Source organism: Vicugna pacos, chromosome 3 (genome assembly GCF_048564905.1).
Source record: "Vicugna pacos chromosome 3, VicPac4, whole genome shotgun sequence".
Lineage (NCBI taxonomy): Eukaryota > Metazoa > Chordata > Mammalia > Artiodactyla > Camelidae > Vicugna > Vicugna pacos.
Window position 1 is genome coordinate 93,396,556 of NC_132989.1, and position 21,113 is coordinate 93,417,668.

At 40.8% G+C, this 21,113-nt stretch overlaps 1 protein-coding gene across 3 annotated transcripts in view; it reads left to right on the forward strand.

Moving 5' to 3' along the window:
- Positions 1-21,113, forward strand: part of FYB1 (FYN binding protein 1) — a 141,635-nt gene that overhangs the window by 22,068 nt on the left and 98,454 nt on the right. The window contains exon 2 of one of the 3 annotated variants that reach the window (XM_015242086.3): positions 19,493-19,624. The exons of the other annotated variants lie outside the window; for them this stretch is intronic. Within the exon in view, the coding sequence (XP_015097572.1) occupies positions 19,616-19,624 (9 nt within the window). The 5' untranslated portion in view covers positions 19,493-19,615. The remainder of the gene's footprint in view (positions 1-19,492; positions 19,625-21,113) is intronic. 3 annotated transcript variants of the gene reach the window in all.

Sequence of the window (21,113 nt, forward strand, 5' to 3'; positions counted from 1 at the left end):
ATCACACACAGATGTTTAGAGGGCTGGAGAGTTCCTTTTTTTCCCTCCCTGCCCTGTGGTAACACTTCCGTGTTTGACACAGAGACTTCATTGTCCTCATCCAGCTTTCTCCTGACACAGTAGCCACTCTTTATTGACCCTTCTTCAGTTGGCAGGTAGGCTGGTCCACAAAAGTAATGCAAACACACTGATCTTGGCTTAATTAAATATTGTCATTTTTTTCAAGTTAAAAGTGAATCATTTAAGACAGATCCAAAGGAAGAAGCGAAAATGTCACTAGCAAAGGATACAGCATTCTCTTTTTCCTTTTCAGACTTTCTTAAAACTTATGTAAATGTATATATTACAGCTATGCGGTGTCAAGTCCATTTGCATTGTTGGGTGTACTTGTTTATTTGTGTCTTCTTAATTTAGCATCAACAAATCATTCTGAATCTTGATGGTATCCACCAACATTTTAGCTATTCCTCCCATATTTGTATGATTTGTAAATATCAGAATGCTTCCATATCTTTGGCTAAGATGAAGATGGAAAGAATTAATAGATCAGACCTAAAGACAAAGGAGATAAAGACAGGTTGATATTAAATCATTAATTTATATCCTCTGAGTAGGGTTTTAACCAAATGCAGTTGACTGTGTTCCATTACCAATGCAAATAATCTCTGCCTCTAGGAAGTGTCTCATCTTTGTTCTAATCCTGTTTTCCCAATGACATATTCACGTGAATATCTCCTATGCACAGCACCTGAGCTATCCAAAACAAAATTCTCTAAACCAAGTCCCTTTCCTACCTACGCGGCTTCCATCAGCACCACCCAGCTTGTCTTGAAGAATGAAAGCGTTATAGTCATTTTTAACTCTTTCTTCCTTTCTTTCCTTATATCCGGGCTGGCACTAAGCACTTTAGTTCAGAATTTTTCCTGTCACATCCCACACAGGAAGTGATGATATTAGATTGATTGTGTAGACAAAAAAAGCTGCTTGTGTCTGGAAGTTATTGCCTTAGGTAAGTAACGTGTTCTTCATAGCTCCCAAGGCCTTTGTGGATCAGTATCTTAACTCACCTGTAACACCTGGGCGCGGAGGCTGGGAAGTTCAAACTGAGTTCATTGTTTCTTAAAAATGTCTCGTATTTGCCCTTTATTTCCATTTCTGCAGCTACCATCTTAGTCAAGGTTATTATCTCGTACTTGGATTCTTGTAACATCCTCCTAACTGCTTTCCTTGCCTTCCCAAGTTTTGTCTCTGGTGGTGCCACTGACCCATCTACTCACCTGCTGTCTTTAATGAGCCTACAATTGTTCCGCATCACCAATGACAGTCAAACCTAGATTCTGTCAGGATTTCAAGGAAAAGAAATTCAGTGGGCCCATCTTACCTGTTAAACTTATCTCCTATTCTTTCTTCCAACAACCTCTATCCAAGTCAAATTCACATGTTCCTTGTCTATCACCAACATCACCACATTTCCTCTATTTGTTCTGCTTCCAGAAGATCCTGGTGCAAGTAGTTAATAGTCATAACAACTTAGTCTTGAAGTCTTGAGTATCTACTGTGTGTTAGGCTCTGGGCCATCCTTCGCAGCAATCTTTCCTGCTAGCTAGTATTATTCTAATTTGATAGGTAAGAAAGTCAAAACTCAGGTTAAGTAACTGGGCCAAAAAAGAAAAATTGATTCAGTGGTGAAGAGTGAAGACTTCAGATCTCAGCCTAACTTCAAACAACACACTCTACCACCTTTGTCCAATCGGAGTTTAGCTTCCTCTGTACTCACATTTCTTCCCAAACTTCTAGTTTGGCAACTAAAAAATTGCTGTCACATGATACTCCTTTGATTGTTCTTTATTATTCTCTGATTCTTGGATTGTCATGTAGCTGTCTGCCTTTTTGTCTTTATCTGTCTAACTGTGCTGAGAACCTTTGACTGCAAAACCTGCATCCCCTATAATTCTCAGGTGTTGCTATGTCTCTAATGGACATGACATCTCAATTTCTGTATTTTTGCCAAAGCATTATAGTTCCTTTGCCCAAGTACACCTCTTCACACTATTTCCAAGGAACTGGATTTACATTAATGGCCTTTCTTTTCTGCCTTTGCTTTTACTCTTTTGCCAGTTATTTAATGGCTTGGCTTTCTAATTCATAGATGATTATAATCTCAAAAAGCCCGAATGCCTTCTCTAGTCTATGACAGTCCAGACTGTCTATGTCTGTAAATGTCTCACTTAAAGTGACCAAGAAAATTGATGAGAGATTTAGTCCCATGAATCTTCTAGTGATTATTTCCAAATCTTCAGGGCAGAGTAAGTAGTGAGTTAATCTTCTCATTAACCCAGATTTGAGCCTTAATATAAATGTATAATATGACTAATATAATTTAATACAAAAGTATCTTTTAAAATCCTATTACATGCCTAGAATTCATGTTGCTAAGAGGTTTAGAAAACAAAAGTGTGATGTGTGGCTCTGATCCTCTAGAAGTGGGCTGTCCGATATTGCAGCCACCAGTCACATATGACTAATTTTAATTAATTAAAATTAAATAGAATTTAAAATTCAGCTCCTCAGTTCCACTAGCCACATTTCAAGTGCTCAACATCAGAATATGGTTAATGGCTACCACAGAGGACAGCACAGATAGAGAACATTTCTACATTACAAGAAATCCTATTGGACAGCACTTCTCTAAAAGTTTATCAATGGTTTGTTGAAAAACATATAATACTTTTGATATAATTCATAGCAGCTGATGATATGTTAGCCATATCTTTCAGTAAATAAGTAGCCACCATAAGTTAGGGTTTCATTCATCATTTATTCGCTCAGTGTAAACACCTGGTGTCTAATGAGTGCTCAAAAATGTTTAACAGGTGTAAATGTTTAACTTTATAAAATAAAGATGACAGCTCCTATGCAGACACTTAGTTATCTGGCATCATAATATTAAAAAAATAATAATAAAGATTTAAGCAGCATAAAGAGAAACAAACTATTCTATACACAAGTAATCTACATTTCCTGAATTCTGCCAAGTTCTGAATGTAAATTGTGGCAAATTGTTGACACCCCCTCTGCCCCTGCTTGGACAGCTGTGGGTGACATCTGCATCAAATCAGCCAGAAGTTATTTATTTTCAAAATGTGCACTGACCCGCTTCTAAGCCCAAAGGGTAAAAATGTCACCTTTGTTCACTTCTCAAGAAAAATATTTTTAAGATCCTGAGCTGACTGTGAAAGGAAAAGCTGTTCCTTGGGGTGTTTTCCATAATTCCCTCTTCATTTCAAACTTTCTGACAGCCATCACTTCCTGTCTCCTTTCCTAGTTGTAATACAAACAGGAAAGCAATTCCATGGCTTTGCAAGCCAATTGGCCTCTTTCCTTCCATGGAATTTAAATTGATTACTGAGTTTGTGTTTGTGAATGGTGTGACTTTGTGATTACCTGTTTGTATTTCAAGGACTGAGTTTCCTGGCATGATAGGACTGTTTGATTCAGTCTTACAATCTGATTACCTAGGACACGGCCCCACAGGAGGCAACCAGTAAGTAGTTTTACATAAATAAGTTAACTAAGGTTAACAAATGTGACTCCTTGCCTGGAGTTAAATCTTTTACATCAATAATCTTAATAATGAAGAAAATTAAAAGCAAAACAACCTCCGTAAGTGATCTTTTTTCAGATTCCTCATAGTTCCATGCAAAATCAGACTATCTGACCTATGTGTGCTGTGGTCATGGGGCCATTATTTTATGGAAATAGGTGGGAAATTCTTCTGGAGAACCTAGAAACAAGCCTGGATGTTGTACATTTGGAGTGCACAGTTAGTTTACTTCAAGAATCATCCACAGATAACCGGAAACCCCATGTCCCCTGGAAATACATCTAGCTCATACAAAGCTACAGAAAGGCTAGAACAGCAGTTCTCAACATGTGGTCTTAAGAGCCCTTGGGGGTCACCAAGCCCCTTTTGAAGAATCCATGTGGTCAAAACCATCTCCATAATAATACTGTTATTCACCTTTTTCATTCTCTTTCTCTCATGGATGTTTGGTGGAATTTTCTAGAGATCCCATAATTATCTGAAAAGGCTGTTAATATATTCTTCCCTTTTCCAACTACATATCTGTATGAGGCCATATCATCATATATTTCCACCAAAACAATATGTCACAACAGATTGAATGCAGACCAAATAAGAGAATACAGCTGTTTTCTATTACACCATACATTGAAGACACTTGCAAAAATGTGATACAGTGCCACGCCTTTCACTAACATTTTTGTTCTGGAAAATATATTTTTCATAAGTGTTATCCATGTTAATATATAATAATTTATTGTCATTATTTTAAACAAACTATTAGATAAGTAAAAACTTTCTCAGCTATTACCCACATTAACAAAACTATTGAGGGTCCTCCAATAATTTTTTTTTAAATTTTTGTGAGGAGGTAATTAGGTTTATTATTATTTTTTTAATGGAGGCACTGGGGATTGAACCCAGGACCTCAGGCATGCGAAGTACATGCTCTACCAATGAGCTATACCCTCCCCCCATCTTTAATAATATTTAAGCATGCAATGTGATCTGGAAACCAATGAGTTTGAAAACCACTGTACTACAATATGGTGAATACAGCTATAAGTTGAATGGGCTCCCAGACAATGATTAACTGAAGAAGGGAAAAAGCAGATGGAACCCAGTTTCTAAGCTTGGCCCGAAGCCTGCTAAAATGCTGACCATGGTTCTTCATCCAGCCAACTTATTCCCCAGAGCTCTATGGAGGCTGCAACTAAGTCTTACTTTACTCTCTTTTCCTAAATCAAGCCATTTATTTTCCCAGCCAAATACTTGCTAGCTCTTTCCAGTTGCATACAAGCTGTTTTGCTTCATAAAATATTTACTCTAAAATAATACACTTAGGATGGAAATGACAATTCAGTTTTAATTTGAGAACATGTGCGGGTCTGTTGGCAGCCTGGGGTGAGGTTGGACATGTGGTCACAGCACACAGATGTTACCTCTGAGACCTGCTGAATCTGTGGGTTGTTGCAAAAACAGAATGAGTAGACTGGTGCCCAACACAGCCACCACTTACTTTCCCAAAGGCTGATTAGTTGGTTTAGCTTCACATGATATATTTTTAGGTAATATGGGCTAATGATACTAGGAATGTTTATATTAAATTGTATTTGTATTCCTTGAAAAATTTTTGTTTGTAGTATATGATATATATTTTATAATGTGCATAGTATTTTATAGTTGTAGTATATATACATATACTATGCATAAAAATAAGCAAACATATTGAGTGTGTGAACTCAAGTTCTTCTATTTTTTTTCTTTTTTAATTGAAGTATAGTCAATTATGATGTGTCAATCTCTGATGTACAGCACAATGTCCCAGTCATGCATATACATACATATATTCATTTCCATGTTTTTTCAATTAGATGTTATTACCAGATATTGAAAACAGTTCCCTGTGCTATACAAAAGAAACTTTTTTCTTTTTTTTTAATTGAAGTATACTCAGTTACAATATGCCAATTTCTAGTGTACAGTATAATGCTTCAGTCATATATATACATACATATATTCGTTTTCATATTCCTTTTCATTATAGGTTACTACAAGAGACTGAATATATTTCCCTGTGCTATACAGAAGGAATTTGGTTTTTATCTATTTTTATATATAGTAGCTAATATTTGCAAATCTCAAACTCCCAATTTATCCCTTTCCACCCCTTTCCCTCCCAGTAATCATAAGTTTGTTTACTATATCTGTGAGTCTGTTTCTGTTTTGTAGATGAGTTCATTAGTGTCTTCTTTTTCTTTTTCTAGATTCCACATATAAGTGATATCATGGTATTTTTCTTTCTCTTTCTGTCTTACTTTATGTAGAATGACAATCTCGAGGTCCATCCATATTGCTGCTAATGGCATTATTTTATTATTTTTATGACTGAGTAATATTCCACAGTATAAATATACCACAGCTTCCTTATCCAGTCATCTGTCAATGGATATTTAGGTTGTTTCCATTTCTTTGCTATTGTAAATAGTGCTGCTATAAACATTGGGGTACATGTATCTTTTCAAATTACAGTTTTCTGCAAATATATGCCCAGGAGTGGGATTGGTGGATCATATGGTAAGTCTACTTTTAGTTTTTTGAAAAATCTCCATACTCTTTTCCATAGGGGCTGCATCAAACTACATTCCCACCAATAGTGTAGGAAGGTTCCCTTTTCTCCACACCCTCTGCAGCATTTATCCTTTGTACGCTTTTTAATGATGGCTAGTCTGACTAGTGTGAGGTGATACCTCATTTTAGTTATGATTTGCATTTCTCTGACAATTAGTGATATTGAGCATTTTTTTCATGTACCTATTGGCCATTTGTATGTCTTCATTGGAGAACTGCTTGTTTAGGTCTTCTGCCCATTTTTGGATTGGGTTGTTTGTTTTTTTTGTTATTAAGTTGTATGAGCTGTTTATATACTCTGGAAATTAAACCTTTGTCAGTCACATCATTTGCAAATATTTTCTTCCATTTTGTAGGCTATCTTTTTGTTTTGCTTATGGTTTCTTTTGCTGTGCAAAAGATTATAAGTTTAATTAGGTCCCATTTGTTTATTTTTCCTTTTATTTCTATTGCCTGCGTAGACACCTAGGAGAATGTTGCTAAAACTTATATCAGAGAACGTTTTGCCTGTTTTCTTCTAGGCGGTTTATTGTGTCATGTCTTATATTTACGCCTTTAAGCCATGTTGAGTTTATTTTTGTGTAAGGTGTGAGGGAGTGTTCTAACTTCATTGATTTACATGCTGCTGTCCAATTTTCCTAAGACGACTTATCGAAGAGACTGTCTTTTCTCCGTTGGATATTCTTGTCTCCTTTGTCAAAGACTAATTGACCATAAATCTGTGGGTTTATTTCTGGGCTTCCTATTCTGTTCCATTGATCCATATGTCTGTTTTTGTGCCACCCTGTTTTGATTACTGCAGCTCTGATAAACTGATTATTTTTTATAGAGGAATGTAATGTACATTTTAATAAAAAATGACTACCGAAGGGCATTGGTATTCTTGTGTGTATGTGTGTGTGCATGTTCTCAAATAGATATCTTTCAGTCTCCTTTTTTCAACCACTCTTATCTTTGGTTCAGAGAATGTTTACCACTCCTGATTGCTCTACAGGGATCCATTTCCCGAGAGCTCAGATATAAGCCAGTTTGCTAACCTACTTCTTTGTGTTCCCATAGCTTCTCTTCTGTCTTGTATCCTGCTTACAATCATTTTTCAAGTCTCATTGCCCATGTGAAAATCTATTATTACTTGAGTGACCCAACATTACCTAGACTCTCCATTCACCACAGCTGACACCCAGCTGCACAGGGTGCAGCTGGGAATGGCTGACTCTGTGAGAACCTAGACTTTCTTTTCTCAGTTCCCCACTCAGTGAAGAGAAATACCTCTCTGTTCATCCATTCACCTCCCAGCCTTGCAAGAAGAATTTTGAGAATTATGTAGCCTCTGAGATCCCCCTTGTTAGCATTCTTTCTCCCATGGTTTACACTGTTGTCCTGCTCTCTCATCCCACCAAATCCTGCCCATGCTTCAAGCAGCATTTCAGGACCACTCCAGTGCAGACTAATTTCTCATGTCTGGACTTCTTATTGTGTACTTGAAATACACTACACTGTAATAATCATCCTACTATGAATTTTCCAAAACTGTGTTGTTTTTCCAAATAGCCTTGAGAGCAAAGATTTTTGTCTTATTCATCTTTGGCAATAGCACCTAACAGAATGCCTTATAGCCTGAAAGGTACTCGATACAGATGCAAAAGATTGACCCAACCTTTATTCCATACCTGCCATGTGCCAAGAACTGTACTGAGTGCTTTTGCATATATCACCTAATTTAATCCTTAAACTTGAGGGAAGGTGATCATCACTGAAAATGGTGAAGGGGTTTGTCTGAGTTAACACAGCAATCCGAGAGCAGCATCCATTGGGGCTGGCAGCTAGAGCTGTTTGGCTCTGAGCTAAACACCTTTTTCTATTTCCTCACCCTGCCTCCTTTAGTAGATACCTCTCGATTAATCATTCTGACTCTTCATCATCTTTATCTTCCTCCTCTTCCTAATCAATATCATGATGCAGAGCGAGTTTATGTTCCTTTTAAAATGAAAAGATATTTGTACAAGATTATGTTCATCATGGCTAGCCAGAGGCTGCCAGTCATCACCCCCCCCCCCAACTAGTCCTACAGCCCAGTAATTTCAAATTGCTCTGAGGAGTCCTGGGAATTCCAGTGAGATGCATCAGAGGGTTGGGGTAGGAAAAATGAGTTTCTGACATTCCTGCCTCTGCTGGAGTGACTTTAGTGTACATCTATCTTCAACACATTTCATTTGGAAAAATGTCTTCTATAGTTTTTAAAAATCCTGCAGTCTGCTATAGGCTGATCTCAGACCTTGGGCGCTGTACTGCTCTAAGCACCAATCTCAGAAGGGTGGCCTAGTCACCAATCCCATGCTGTAGAGGCTGATGAAGGCTCCAGACACTGACACAGGCAGGACTACCCTGGAGCCAACCATGCAGCTCTGAAGGGCAACCTCACACCTCAACAACTTTGTGACTTAAAGAACTCTGCAGAAATCTACATCCACCAAAATACTTCCTCTATTGGTCAGCTATGGCCATATTTGAGTCCCTACCCACAAAGCCTCGGATTCTAATAATTAGAAATCCAGAGGTAACTTATACTATGGAGGAAGAGCAGTGCACATAGGGATCCAAAGCCTGGGAGTTACACTTGGCCTCCATTGTTAGTTTCTTGTGCCTGTTTGCCCACCCATGAAATGGAAAAGACAATCCCTGCCTCACACTATTAGTAGGTTTTCCATAAATATTTTCTGAATTGATGGAGAGATGGGTGGATGGATGGGCAAGCAGGTGTACAAACGGTTGGATAGAGAGCCAACAAGCATAGGTCAAATTGTCTGACATGTAACTATACCACTTCCAGTATAAGCAAAAGGCCAGATTTAGTGGCTTAAAACAACACATATTTATGATCTTAGAGTTTCATAGGTCAGAACTCTAAAATAGGTCTCACTGAGTCAAAATCAAGGGTGTGGGCAGGGCTGTGTTCCTTCCATCTTCAAAGCCAGTAATGGCTGAAATAGAGTCTTTCTCATCAGCATTACTCTGACAACAGCATACCTGCCTCCCTCTTCCCTGTATAAGGATCATGAAGTACATTGGGTCCACTTGGATAATCCAAAACCATCTCCCCAGCTCAAGATCCTTGACTTACTTCCCGGCAAGTCCCCCTTTGTCATGTAAGGTGACATACTTACAGTCCCAGAGATTAGACGCTGGACATCTTGGGGTGGGGGGTGGATTATTTTGCCTATTATACTACAGGACAGCTTTGATTATATTGGAAGTCCTCCAAGATAAGTCAGATTCTTGATCTTGACTGACCATTAGAATTCTCTGGAAGCTTTAAAGGAAACAGGTTCTCAGATACCTCACCCAAATACTACAGTTTATTTGGGCCACATGGGTCCGGCCACCAACATTTGCTAAAATCACCCCCAGATTATTCTATTGTGAAGTCAGATTTGAGAGCCACTGGGTGTATTTAAGAAAGTGTATTTGGGCCATCACACAAATTTAGGTCTGAGGACGTCTTCAACCCCTTAGATCACTCACTTTACTTCTTAATCTGGGTGCCCTTATCTACAAAATGGGCATAGCAATCATGTGAGTACTAGATTAGATAATATATACAAAATCTGTGTGCCTCGCCTGGAATATGTTAATCTCCCAATAAAAAGTCGCTATAATTATCAATTTTATAGAGCAGACCAAATTACACCTGAAAGCTATGGCAAACACAAGTATCAAAAGTGAATCTCTAAGAATATACCCCAAACTCACCCATCTTGATCAGACTTCAAGGAGTTTAGGGCTCCCACTAATTCTGCTTAGATTTCCTGTAAACTGATATGGTCCAGGAGAGTTACTAGTTTCTGTTGTGTTTCCGTTTGGTTCTGGGTGATGGCTGGTTTCTCCTTGAGTTTTCTCCTTTTACAGACTCTCCCTTCACACTGCAGTGCCCCCAGGACAAATTAACTTAGTGTTACGTGCACACAGCCAATTGTCTCCAGACAGGATAGTGTAAACTCAGTCCCATCCCAACAAGGTTCATGGTCCTACTGGTGTTTTAAGTCCTTCCTTTAGCCAGAGTATCAGCTCCTGTCCTCTAGAAGACTCGGTTCACCATGCCTGGGATCCGAATCCCAGAATCTTTCCATCAGCGCCAGCCCCATCCCAGCCCAGGAGGTGGGACACTCAACCCAGTTCCTTTGTGTCAGCCATTCCCTGTCCTGCACTGCATAACGTCACCACCAGACAAAGCTCCCTTCCTATCCTGTTTTATTTTCATGCATTGCTGAGGAGGCCAAAAGAAACTTTATAGTAAGAAATGGCTCTATTTAGCTAAGATCCCAAAGGAGTCATCAATTGTAGTACTATGAATGTTTTTAAATTTTACGAGCTTCCAAAATCAAAAAAGAGGGGAGATGACATCATAAGTGAGGGACTTTGCTTTATTAGCTTCCAGAGTCAGAAAAAAAGAGAAGGGAAATTATATCATTCATAAGAAAGATCTTACACATTTTTTTGTCTCATATTTTGCCTTGCTTGGCTCTTTCTTTTACTGATGGGGAATTAAAGGGAAATCCCGTATCAAAAAACAGTGACCCTGGGGATTTAAATTTAAAATCTGCGGTTCTTTGTCTTCAGGAAAATTAGGGTTTGTGATTCTACTTCCTCTTCCTTCAGTCAAGAGACAATATTTCTTAAGTTTGCATGTCCATGGTATAGGACACTGGTGGAAATCTTTGTGTCCTGTGTAAGGTAGAAGTAACATTTTGATTTTTTGTATTTGAGAAATTTTTAAAATAGGGGGAGGAAAAAGCACAAAGTAGTAATAACTATCAATAAAAAATTAATCAGTCTAAGAAAGAAATGAAACATGTTATTTGAGCCAGATTTGAGGATTATAACCTGGGAAAAGCACCTCAGAAAACTCTGAGAACTGTTCCGCCAGTTGGAAATCAAGGCACAGTTACGTAAGTTTTTTGAGACCAAGGGCTGTACATCAAATGACAGATTATTGACAGTTTACACAATCCAGATCTAAGCATCATCCTGGTGGGTCATGTGACCCCTTACAAGATCAAGAAGGAATGTTATCTTTTAAGGAGTTGTCTTGTTGATGCTAGAAGAACGTTGCTGTTTGTGGTTGAGCAGGTGTTCCTATCAATGGGGGAGGTTTGGTGGATGCACAGCGCAGATACACAATGCAGTGCGGGGAGAGGAGGTCAAAGGGAAGAAAAGAATTTTTTATGTTCAAATTTTTCTTGTCATGCCATAAAATATGAATTTTATTCCACATGACAAACACCAATGGATCCATCACCAAGAGTTTTGTCATGTTTGTATGAATCCATCACCAAGAGTTTTGTCATGTTTGTATGAAATCTTTTCTAAAATGAAAAGAATAAATAGTACCTATAAAGTTGAAATCACTTATCTTTCCTCCTCAGGCTTATTTCCCAACTCTGCTTCCCAAAGACAGTCTCCATCATGATTTCACTCTGATTCTCTTGGGGTTACTTCTTTACCTACCAGCCAGGGTGCATTCTGCTCATCCTGACCTATATGGCCAGGACTCCAAATCCCAGCAGATGGAGACAATGATGGCTCAGGTTGAGTCACTCATTGCTGCTGACCGGATCCTTCACCTCCTATCCTGATCTGGCCACTGATCTTGGAGATTCACAGTAGGCTTTGTGTGTGTCCAGAACAGACACAGCCTACATGGTGGGCCAAGCCTTCTGTTCCCCGGTTCCCACTTGGTCTTCTCAAGCTGAAAGGACTTCCCCCAACAAAAGACACTTCAGGTCAGTCTTACTGGATTCAAGAGACACAATCCTATAAGGAGAAGCCAGGAGGAGAATTTCAAGGGCTCTTGACTTTCCTCTCATGGGTTGCAAATCAAACGCCTCCTCTGGCCCGGTAGGTGACTTTCATGAGCCAAGTGGTTATGGCAAACTACATAGGCTCCGCGAAACTCCGTCTACTTGTTTTATCAGGAAATCAGACTTATCAAGGAAAGCCACAAATCTGAATGAATATGTAATGTCACTCTAGTTTTCCCATTTCCCCATTTTTTTGTATTTAAATTTTAAATTCATCGAAAAGCATAAACAAAAGTACAGCAGATAACTCTATTCCTGTCACTAGATTCACCCAAATGCTAACATTTTGCCACATGATATGTATGCATAAAAATGAGTTCCTGAATCATTTGAAAGGAAGTTGTGCAGATCATGACAATTCTTCCCTAAGAATTTAAGCATCTACCTTCTAAGAATAAGGGCATTCTCTATTTTAACCATAACACCATTATCACCCCTAAAAAAAAAGTAACAATAGCTTTATCATTTAATTGCCCGTATTGAAATTTCTCCAATTGTCCCAACATTGTTTCATAATTTATTTTTGTTCAACTCAGAATCCAATCAAGATTTACGTATTGCATTTCATTGCCATATCTCTTTGGTACCTTTTTAATCTAGAGGAGTTTCCTTCTTCTTATATTTTTCAAAACTATTTTTTGTTTCATTTTTGCTATTTTTTAATTGAAGTATAATCAATTACAATGTTGTGTCAATTTCTGTGTACAGCATAATGTTTCAGTCATACACATACATACATATATTCCTTTTCATTATAGGTTACTACAAGATATTGAATACAAGTCCCTGGGCTATACAGTGGAAACTTGTTGGTTATCTATTTTATATATAGTAGTTAGTATCTGCAAATCTTGAAGTCTCAATTTATCCCTTCCCACCCCATTTCCTCCCTGGTAACAATAGGTTTGTTTTCTATGTCTGTGAGTCTATTTCTGTTTTTTAAATAAGTTCACTTGTGTTGTTGTTGTTGTTGTTTTAGATTCCACATGTAAGCGATACAGTATTTTTCATTCTCTTCATTTGCATCAAAAATATTTTAATTGTTGGTAATGAATATGATTTTAATGAATTTGTGTATGCATGTGTATTCACCACATACTCACACATAGGCAACAAAAGTAGGTTCTCAGGCCAGCTTCATGCTGTGGGGTACCTCTCTGCACCCAGGTATAGTCTGTCAAAGGTCTCACTTCCAAAAGCATAGTCAACATGGTCTTTGTCTTGGCCCCGTATTAGTACATTCACTTATCAGGCATGGAAAGATGAGACAGAAAAATTCCTTCTCTCGTTGCTATTAACTTTCAGCCTTAGCACTGATACTGTGCTAACCTCTGAGAATGAATTAGATGAGAGTCACCTGAGAGAGAGCGACTTAGAAGTGCAAGTGGCTGGGCTCCACCCCAAACCTACTCAATCTGGAATCACGCTTATTTTAAAAGCAACTCTGTCACTCCTCAGAACATTAAAGTGCGAGGGCTACAGTTCTAAAGTCACACAGATAAATTAAGGGTCTGGCCCTGCCACTGGCAAGTTCTAGTGGAACTGTTACCCCAAAAGTTAAAGACCCCAGTTCTTATCATACCGGAAGTATAAGTTTATGGTCGGGAGACGGTACGCTGCTGCATAGCAAAAGATTTTAAAAGATTTATTTAGAAAAGGAAAAGTACACCCCCAAGAACAGGAGACGGGCTGATCCAAAGGAGGAAAAGCAGTGGTTTTGGCCTCCCCTTTCTCTTACACTCTCGCTTGGAGGTGGTCTCTTGATTGATTGACGGCTCTTGTCCCTGGAACGCTGAGTCATGTCTGGTCCCTTTGCGCATGTCCTTACCCAGGGTGTACACAGAAAAACCCAACGTGGGGGAGCAGGGGGAGCTAAACTGCAGTGTTAATTATAATACAGTGAACACTGGGTCATGTCCCGTTAAGTCCTTTCTGCTACCGCGCAGTTGTGGCTGGCAGGGTCTCACCGGTTTCTTGCTGGCACTCATGTAGAAGTAAAGTCTTTATGCTGGAAGCAGGCATGCCGCCATCTTCCGGCCCATCCTCCCTCTCCTCCACCTGTCTGCCCGGGGCCCCCACCTATCTCACTAGCTAACAGAACCAAGACCGGAAACCACGGGAGGCAGTAAGTCCTCTGGAAGCCCAGAGGGAAGGTCAGAGAAGGCATTGGTTGGGGAGGTGAACTCTGGAGGCTGAAGATGAAGCCAGAGTTAACCAGACGAAGAGGAAGGGGAAAAGTATGGAAGTGAGAGACACAGAAACTACGCCGTGTGCACCTGGAGGTGTGGCAAGGGCTGACGAAGGATAGCCCAGCACACCAAGTTAAAGAGTTTCCATGTATATTTTTTTCTGAAGGGTTGGAGAGCCACTGAAGTGCTTTAAGCCACCATGATCCAGTTGATCAGAGGAAGGTCATGCTTGACAGGCCTGAGAAGAGAGCACTTAGAGGCAGAGCAGCTCCGTAAGAGGCCACTGCAGCTACTGAGGCAGGAAGTGATGAAGGCAGTGGAAAGGGGGACAGCGGGATTCAGGAGACACCTGGGACAGGAGCACCAGGACGTGTGGTGGAGATGTGAACTTGGGAGTCAGAGGAGAGAGACTAAACCTGATCCTGGACTCATGCTTCAGTCTTGTGTGTTTGGGTGACTATGGTGCCTGTTGGACATTCAGGTGATAATGTCCCTTCGGTGGTTACCTGGTCAGGAGAGCAGAACCGAGAGCCTCAGACCCAGGACAGACCCAGGAGAAGTGAAGCAGCTGGGGCAGAATGCGGTGAGGAGTCAGGCTTTGGCTCCAACAGAGGGCTTGGCTGGATTCACCTGCTAAAGAAAGGAGCTGGTAAACCCATTTGAATGGGTGGAACCAACCAGTAGCGAATACTGGTTTTGTTTGTGTCCTCTGCCCTTTGCCTTCCACCAGTGCTATGATTTCCTCTCTCCACTCTTCTCCAGTGGTCTCCACAGTGGAGGACCCTCCAAAGGAGGCTTCAAGACAGTTTATTGAGCATCAAGAGAAATTGTTAAAAATGTTACGTTTTTTAAAAATCTCATCTTTTCTATTTTTGTTTATATTATAAATCACAATGCATAAAGTATATTCCCAAAGTAATATATATGTGTGTGCATCTAGATACTTAGACAAGATTCACTAATAATTACCTGGATAGCAGGCATACATGCTCAAATATATTTTATTGCTAGCTATACGCAATGAAAAATCTTGAGTGACCACGCTTCTGTGTGACAAAACTCAGGAAAGGAGAGATTCCAGAATGAGAAGGGAGGATGTGGGTTCAGGTCTTGCATGTTCACTACTCAAAGGTTGCTGGTCTCTTTCCAAAGGTTCTGCCCGCTGATAGAACCCCATGGGGCAGAACCCCCAGAAGTTGTTCAAGTCGCTTGTACCTTTGCCTCTTTTGAATGCATTTTTAGAACCCGAGAAATTGAGAGTTGCAAAAATCTTTAATGTTGATCAGCTAAATTTCTGCTTTCCTAAGAAGCAAGAAAAGGTAGATTAGAGAAGAAAGTTGGTGTCAGAGGGAGAAAGAGCCTGGAGCCTGTCCTGAATCTTGCAGGTTGTAATGTTTCTCTGATCTGTGTGCCAGAGTTTTGAGGGGAAGGAAGGGAAGTAGCTCTTAAAGTCAAAGAAAAGAAGAACAACCTCTTTCTTGGCTTCTCTCCTACGTGATCCATCCTCATCCTGATCACCAGGGTGTCTGGACACAGGGTGGTTTCTGACAGCAGGCAGTGAACTCCCTCTAGGAATATGCATCTCTCAGAGCCTGTGGTCATCGGACATCGTTGGCTTAGAGACAGAAGTCCTGACACCAAGTGGATGTCAGTAGAGCGAAGGAGAGCTTTCAGAAGGGCGTGGACTCATCTGTGCTTCATGTCCTGCTCCTTAGTCTGGAGCAGTGCGGTGCTTGGGCTCCCGTCCACGGCACTCCTGTGCTGCAAGAGCAGAAGGTTGAAGCCCGCCCCATCGTCTTCACACTACACCCAGATCCTCCTGGGAAAGGAAGCCATCAAGATAGCGCTAAAGCCTAGCTCCAGGCCAAATTATTTTCACTCCCGAACACATTCATGATTTGTTTTCTGAATAAGTCACTGGAGGCTCTACGTGGCACAGCAGGGATGGCGGAGCCACCAGGACCAGGTCACGTCTCCTGGATAAAGGGCTGGATTGGCTATTGGCTTTGTGGCACTTATTCCTTTAAGAACCAGAATATGAACTTTATCATTTTTAAATTGATGGGAAATGCATATTATAATTGCAAAGTGTAAGAACAATAATATGGATCATACTTTACTTTAGAAACAGAAAAGCAAACACGTTCACAAGCCATAAGTATAAACAGGCCAATGCTGTAAATAGTCATTATATCAACCAAAGCTGAAGTAAAAGGCTCCCAACTTGGGGTACAGGTGAGGATGGGATGAGACAGGGACAGTAGAAGAATTTGTCTGGACTAGAGAGACAGAAACTCTGACGTCCTCCTAAATGGGTATTGATTTGGGTAGTAATGAGCTGACTTCTTCGATCCTCATCCCATAACCACCCCCCTCCACTCACTAATTTTCCTTTTATCGTGCTTTATTTCCTTGTGTTATGCTCAGGATGGGGAAGGAAAAGGCTTGTATTCAAGTCCACAAAGAATGAGCTATTCATTGAGACCTTCATCATTTGCCTAGAATTGCCCTTGCTGGGGGAGGGACAAGCCCTGAACATTTCATAAAACATCCAGAAGCACTGAGGTGTGAGCCATGCTTCTGTAGCCGGTGTAATGTAAGATCTAACATTTGATGTAAGAAACCTTTGAATGATTTTATTTTGTTTTGTGGTTCAGGTTTCCTTGTACTTTATGAAAAGCTTTAGGGAGTAGCTGCAAAAATAATGAAAAGTAGATACTCAAATTCTAACCCCATATTACGTTATTGCTTAAAAAAAAATGCAAGTAATTCTTTCCAACTCCACCTTCTGTTAACACCATATCAAAGGAATGACATGTGAAGACAAATACGCACCTCATATTTTGTATTCTTTCCATTAAACGAAGGGGGAAACTGCTACTGCTATGTGGTGTCTTAAAAGTCTCATGTTAAATTGCTGGTTCAGAAAATTGGTCACATATATCCAGAGTCCAGAAAATACATGTAGCCAGGCTACATATATCCAAGTGAAAGAGGTTTATTATACCAAAAACAGTGCTCTTGCTTTTACATCTATTGATTATAAGCTAAATAACATAGAGGACACGGGGAGAACCAAATGGGATTTTTGTCATCATTACTATGTTATTGTTATCGGATAATAATAGATTGTTGCACATATTTTCCTTTATAAGGAAAGACTTTATAAAAATAGAAAACAATTGCTTGTGTATTATTATATCATGATAAGATCAGCCCCAGATAAGATAGATGTGGGTAAGGGTCACAAGTGTCTACCCTTCCATTTATTTCAGGAGCTCAGTATCATGTCACTAGACTGGCCTCGTGGCTTTTTATTTGTTTTTATGAAATCTTCAAAGCTTTTCAGACACTACCAATAAGCCCAGCTATCACCCAAATCTAATAAAACATTTCATTTTTTCAGTAAAATCTTTCTAAATCTTTTCAGTAAAATATTTCTTCTCCCCTCTTTTTGGAAGGCAAAATTGATTTTTACCCCTCAGAGGTGTAAATTGCTAGACTCATCTTCCCCTGGGATAAATGCATGAAAAAAGCCGCAGTCCCCACCCTTAAAGAGCTAAAGGTCTAGAGGGAGAGACAGACTCGTCTCCAACAACTGAAAGATAGCACAGAAGCCAAAGGAAGGATGCCTTCTCCAGTCTTCGGGGACCGAGATCAGAAGTTGGTGATAAATCTACACAAGGCTTTGAGGCACGAGTAGGAGTTATTCAGGTGAAAAAAGAGAGAGGAGGTATATCACATGAAGACAGGGCACATTCTGGGTCTTGGCAGATTTTCTTTTGTTTTTGGAATCAGAGGGAGTTTGGTGGGGGCAGAAGAAACATAAGACTGACTTTTAAAAAATTAACATTTTTCTCCTCTCTCTCTCCCTCATAACCATACCAGTAAAGGATGGTAAAGCTGCTTCCTGGTGCCAGAGCCCAGCCTCCTTCTAACTCTGGCTCTGCCATCACTAAGGTATTAACAAGCCTTGGTCATCAAAGAACAGAACAGCTCTGCCCTCACAGCAGGGACAGAGGCTGGCTGGCCCCAGCTTAAAGCACTGCCCAGAAATCTATAAAGCTCTTCAGCCTTGAGTCCACTGGCCAAAACTCAGTCATATGGTCACAACCAGTGGCAAGAGGGACTAGAAAATGTCCTGTTCAGTGTAGTCGTGTGCCTGTCTAAAAAGCAAGAACCCTCTTACTACAGAACAGGCATTGCAAACTTCTTCTGCAAAGGGCCAAATGGTAAATATTTTAGGGCACAAACAGTCTTTGTCGTGTATTGTTGTTGTTATTCTTCATCTTCTTCTTTGTTTTCCTTACAACTCTTTAAAGAACTTGAAACCCATCCTTAGCTTGAGGCGCTGCAAAACAGACCATAGGCCAGATTGGGCACATGGGTCAAAGTTTGTCAACCCCTGGCTTGTACTGAACTTCATACTTTAGTTAAAGATTGTTAAACATAGGGGGAAAAAAAGTTTGTCAACCCTGAGTATGGAAGAAGGGACAATTATGTAAGGGGGGAGGTGACCATCTCTGGCATAACCTCTACAAGATTATAAACAACTCAGAGGAATTCACCTTTCTAGTCCAGCACAGTGCTTGGCCCACACAGTAGGTGCTTAATGTGTATGACTAATGAATGAATGAATGAGTAGAAAGAAGATAGGGGAGGGTCATTTAACAGCCACGACTTCTTAAAATCCCGTCTCGTCCCAATGGTAGTCTCTTAACCTGGATTGTCATTTGTATACTCCGTTTTCTCCAGCGTTTGAAGAAAAGTCTAACCAAGCACAGACAAGAGTGACTCCATGAGCTTTCCACCCACTGCACCCCCTTGAGTTCAGTCCAGCAGCCCACTTCACCTCCCAACTACAGATGCAATGGGGTCCCAAATTCTCCACATGTCGGAGTGGACCTCCCTAGTGACAGCACCCCCATCCTTGACCTCCACTGCTGGCTGACACTCCCGGGTGTGCAGGCGAATTACAGAACCAAAGGTCTCCCAGGTTCTTGACAGCCATGGTGGTTTTGTTCTTTTAAAGATCACGTGCTTGGTGGGAATGTCAGCAGAAGTATTCAGGCTGAATAGACACTTCTGAGTTCCCCTCTCTCCTCCTTCTTACTCAATATCCTGAGGGCATAATAGAACTTTTCTGTCAAAGTCAGCCTGGTGGGATGGGGTCGGGGGGAGCAGGGGGAGGGTGGATCACTCAACCGTTCCCCCGGACGTCTTCCTGCCAGGGCTCAGAAAGTGCCAGAGTGCTTGGATTCTGCAGGCCGAGCAGACACAACAGCCAACAGTGAGGAGGGGCCCAGCCCCCAGCCCCAGGAAGACCCGCTCGGCATCCTCCCACGTCATTCTGCATGAGTCAGGTAACAGCTCGGCCCAGGCTGCCCCTTGCCAATAAACGGGCAATTTTTTACAGGAGGAAAAGGGACCACCTCCAAATCCTGGCAGCACAGACTGTGCTCGCTGGAATCATGGACAGAAAGGCGTGTTCTGTTGGCAAAGGGCAGAGCGGTGGAGATCAGACACTGCAGCTCAGCCTCACTGCAGCCAGAAGGGCCGTGAGCTGATAAAAGTGTGTCTGTCACTTGCTGTTTCATAACTGGACAGGTCTTCTCACACAAACCTGTTCCAGCCTCTGGTGCTGCTGGTATCAAAGGAAGCCTTGCGACAGAACCAGAATCACACTCCTAACCGTGCACAGCGATTGATTTCATCTTGGCTCCTGACAGGCTCACCCTTTGGAGGAAGAGGAGCAAATTCCACTTTCCCCACAGCCTAAGATCTGGCAGGAGGTGGAGATCCGTGTGACATGTGTACACAGACTAGGGCAAGGGGGTTACACTGTCATCAACCCTGCCTTCTCAGAAGGAAGCCTGGCAAACTGGGACAAATGATGACAAAAGTCCACAGGTCATCTGAGGAAATCTTTCAGGGCAACCAGTAACTCTAAAATGGGGTTGGAGCCTTCTGCTCTCTTGTGTGAATTGCTGCCTCTTGTGAAAAAGTCACAAGGACTTTCCCGTGCTCCCCCTTTGAACTAAACTTACAATGAGGTAATTAAAAGAAGAAAGTGGGCCTTTTACTCTGCCTCCTACCGGCTGTGTGACTTTGGGCCAGCCGCTTAACCTCTGTGTGCCTCAGTTTCCTTCTCTAAAAAAATGAGGACATTTATATAATAGTACTTAATTCATAGAGCTGTTGTGAATATAAAATCATACACACTTATTGTGTACTAATATATAATAATAAATCATAAATATTTGCATTTGAAATATTTTGGCATTAGAGGTTATTCTGTATAGACAAATAGATGGGTTTATGATCACAAGGCAAAATCTTGGCTGTGCTTTTCTATCCATGTTGTGAGACTGTCAGGGGAGATTTTATGTTGCTCAAAACGCGTGCATATACAGGGTGAGGCACAAACTTCAAATATTCTAATGTCTCAAGAAATTAATGATAAATGAGAGGGAGGAAGACAAGTTTGTTTTTCCAATGAAGCCACATCTTTAAAACTGCTCCATTGAAGGTGGTCATAAATATCAAAGGAACTGCGATGGCATACAAGGGACACCCTGGAGAAGCTGGCCTTCTGTGCCAAACAGAAATGGCTGGGAAGGACTCCATTTCTCTTGGGAAATTATTTTCAAAGTTTCCATCCATGCTGCCTGCTTGTCATTTCCATCCATTTATCTAACTCCCAGTGGGCTTCAAATGCTTCCCAGCTCCTGCGGGAATCCAGAGGCCCCTTTCCTGGACCCCGGAGCTCAATAAAGCTGGTTTCTGGGGAAATTCACCCTTGAAAGTTGGGCTGCCTCATTGAGCAGTCACATTGCCACCTAGTGGTGCAAA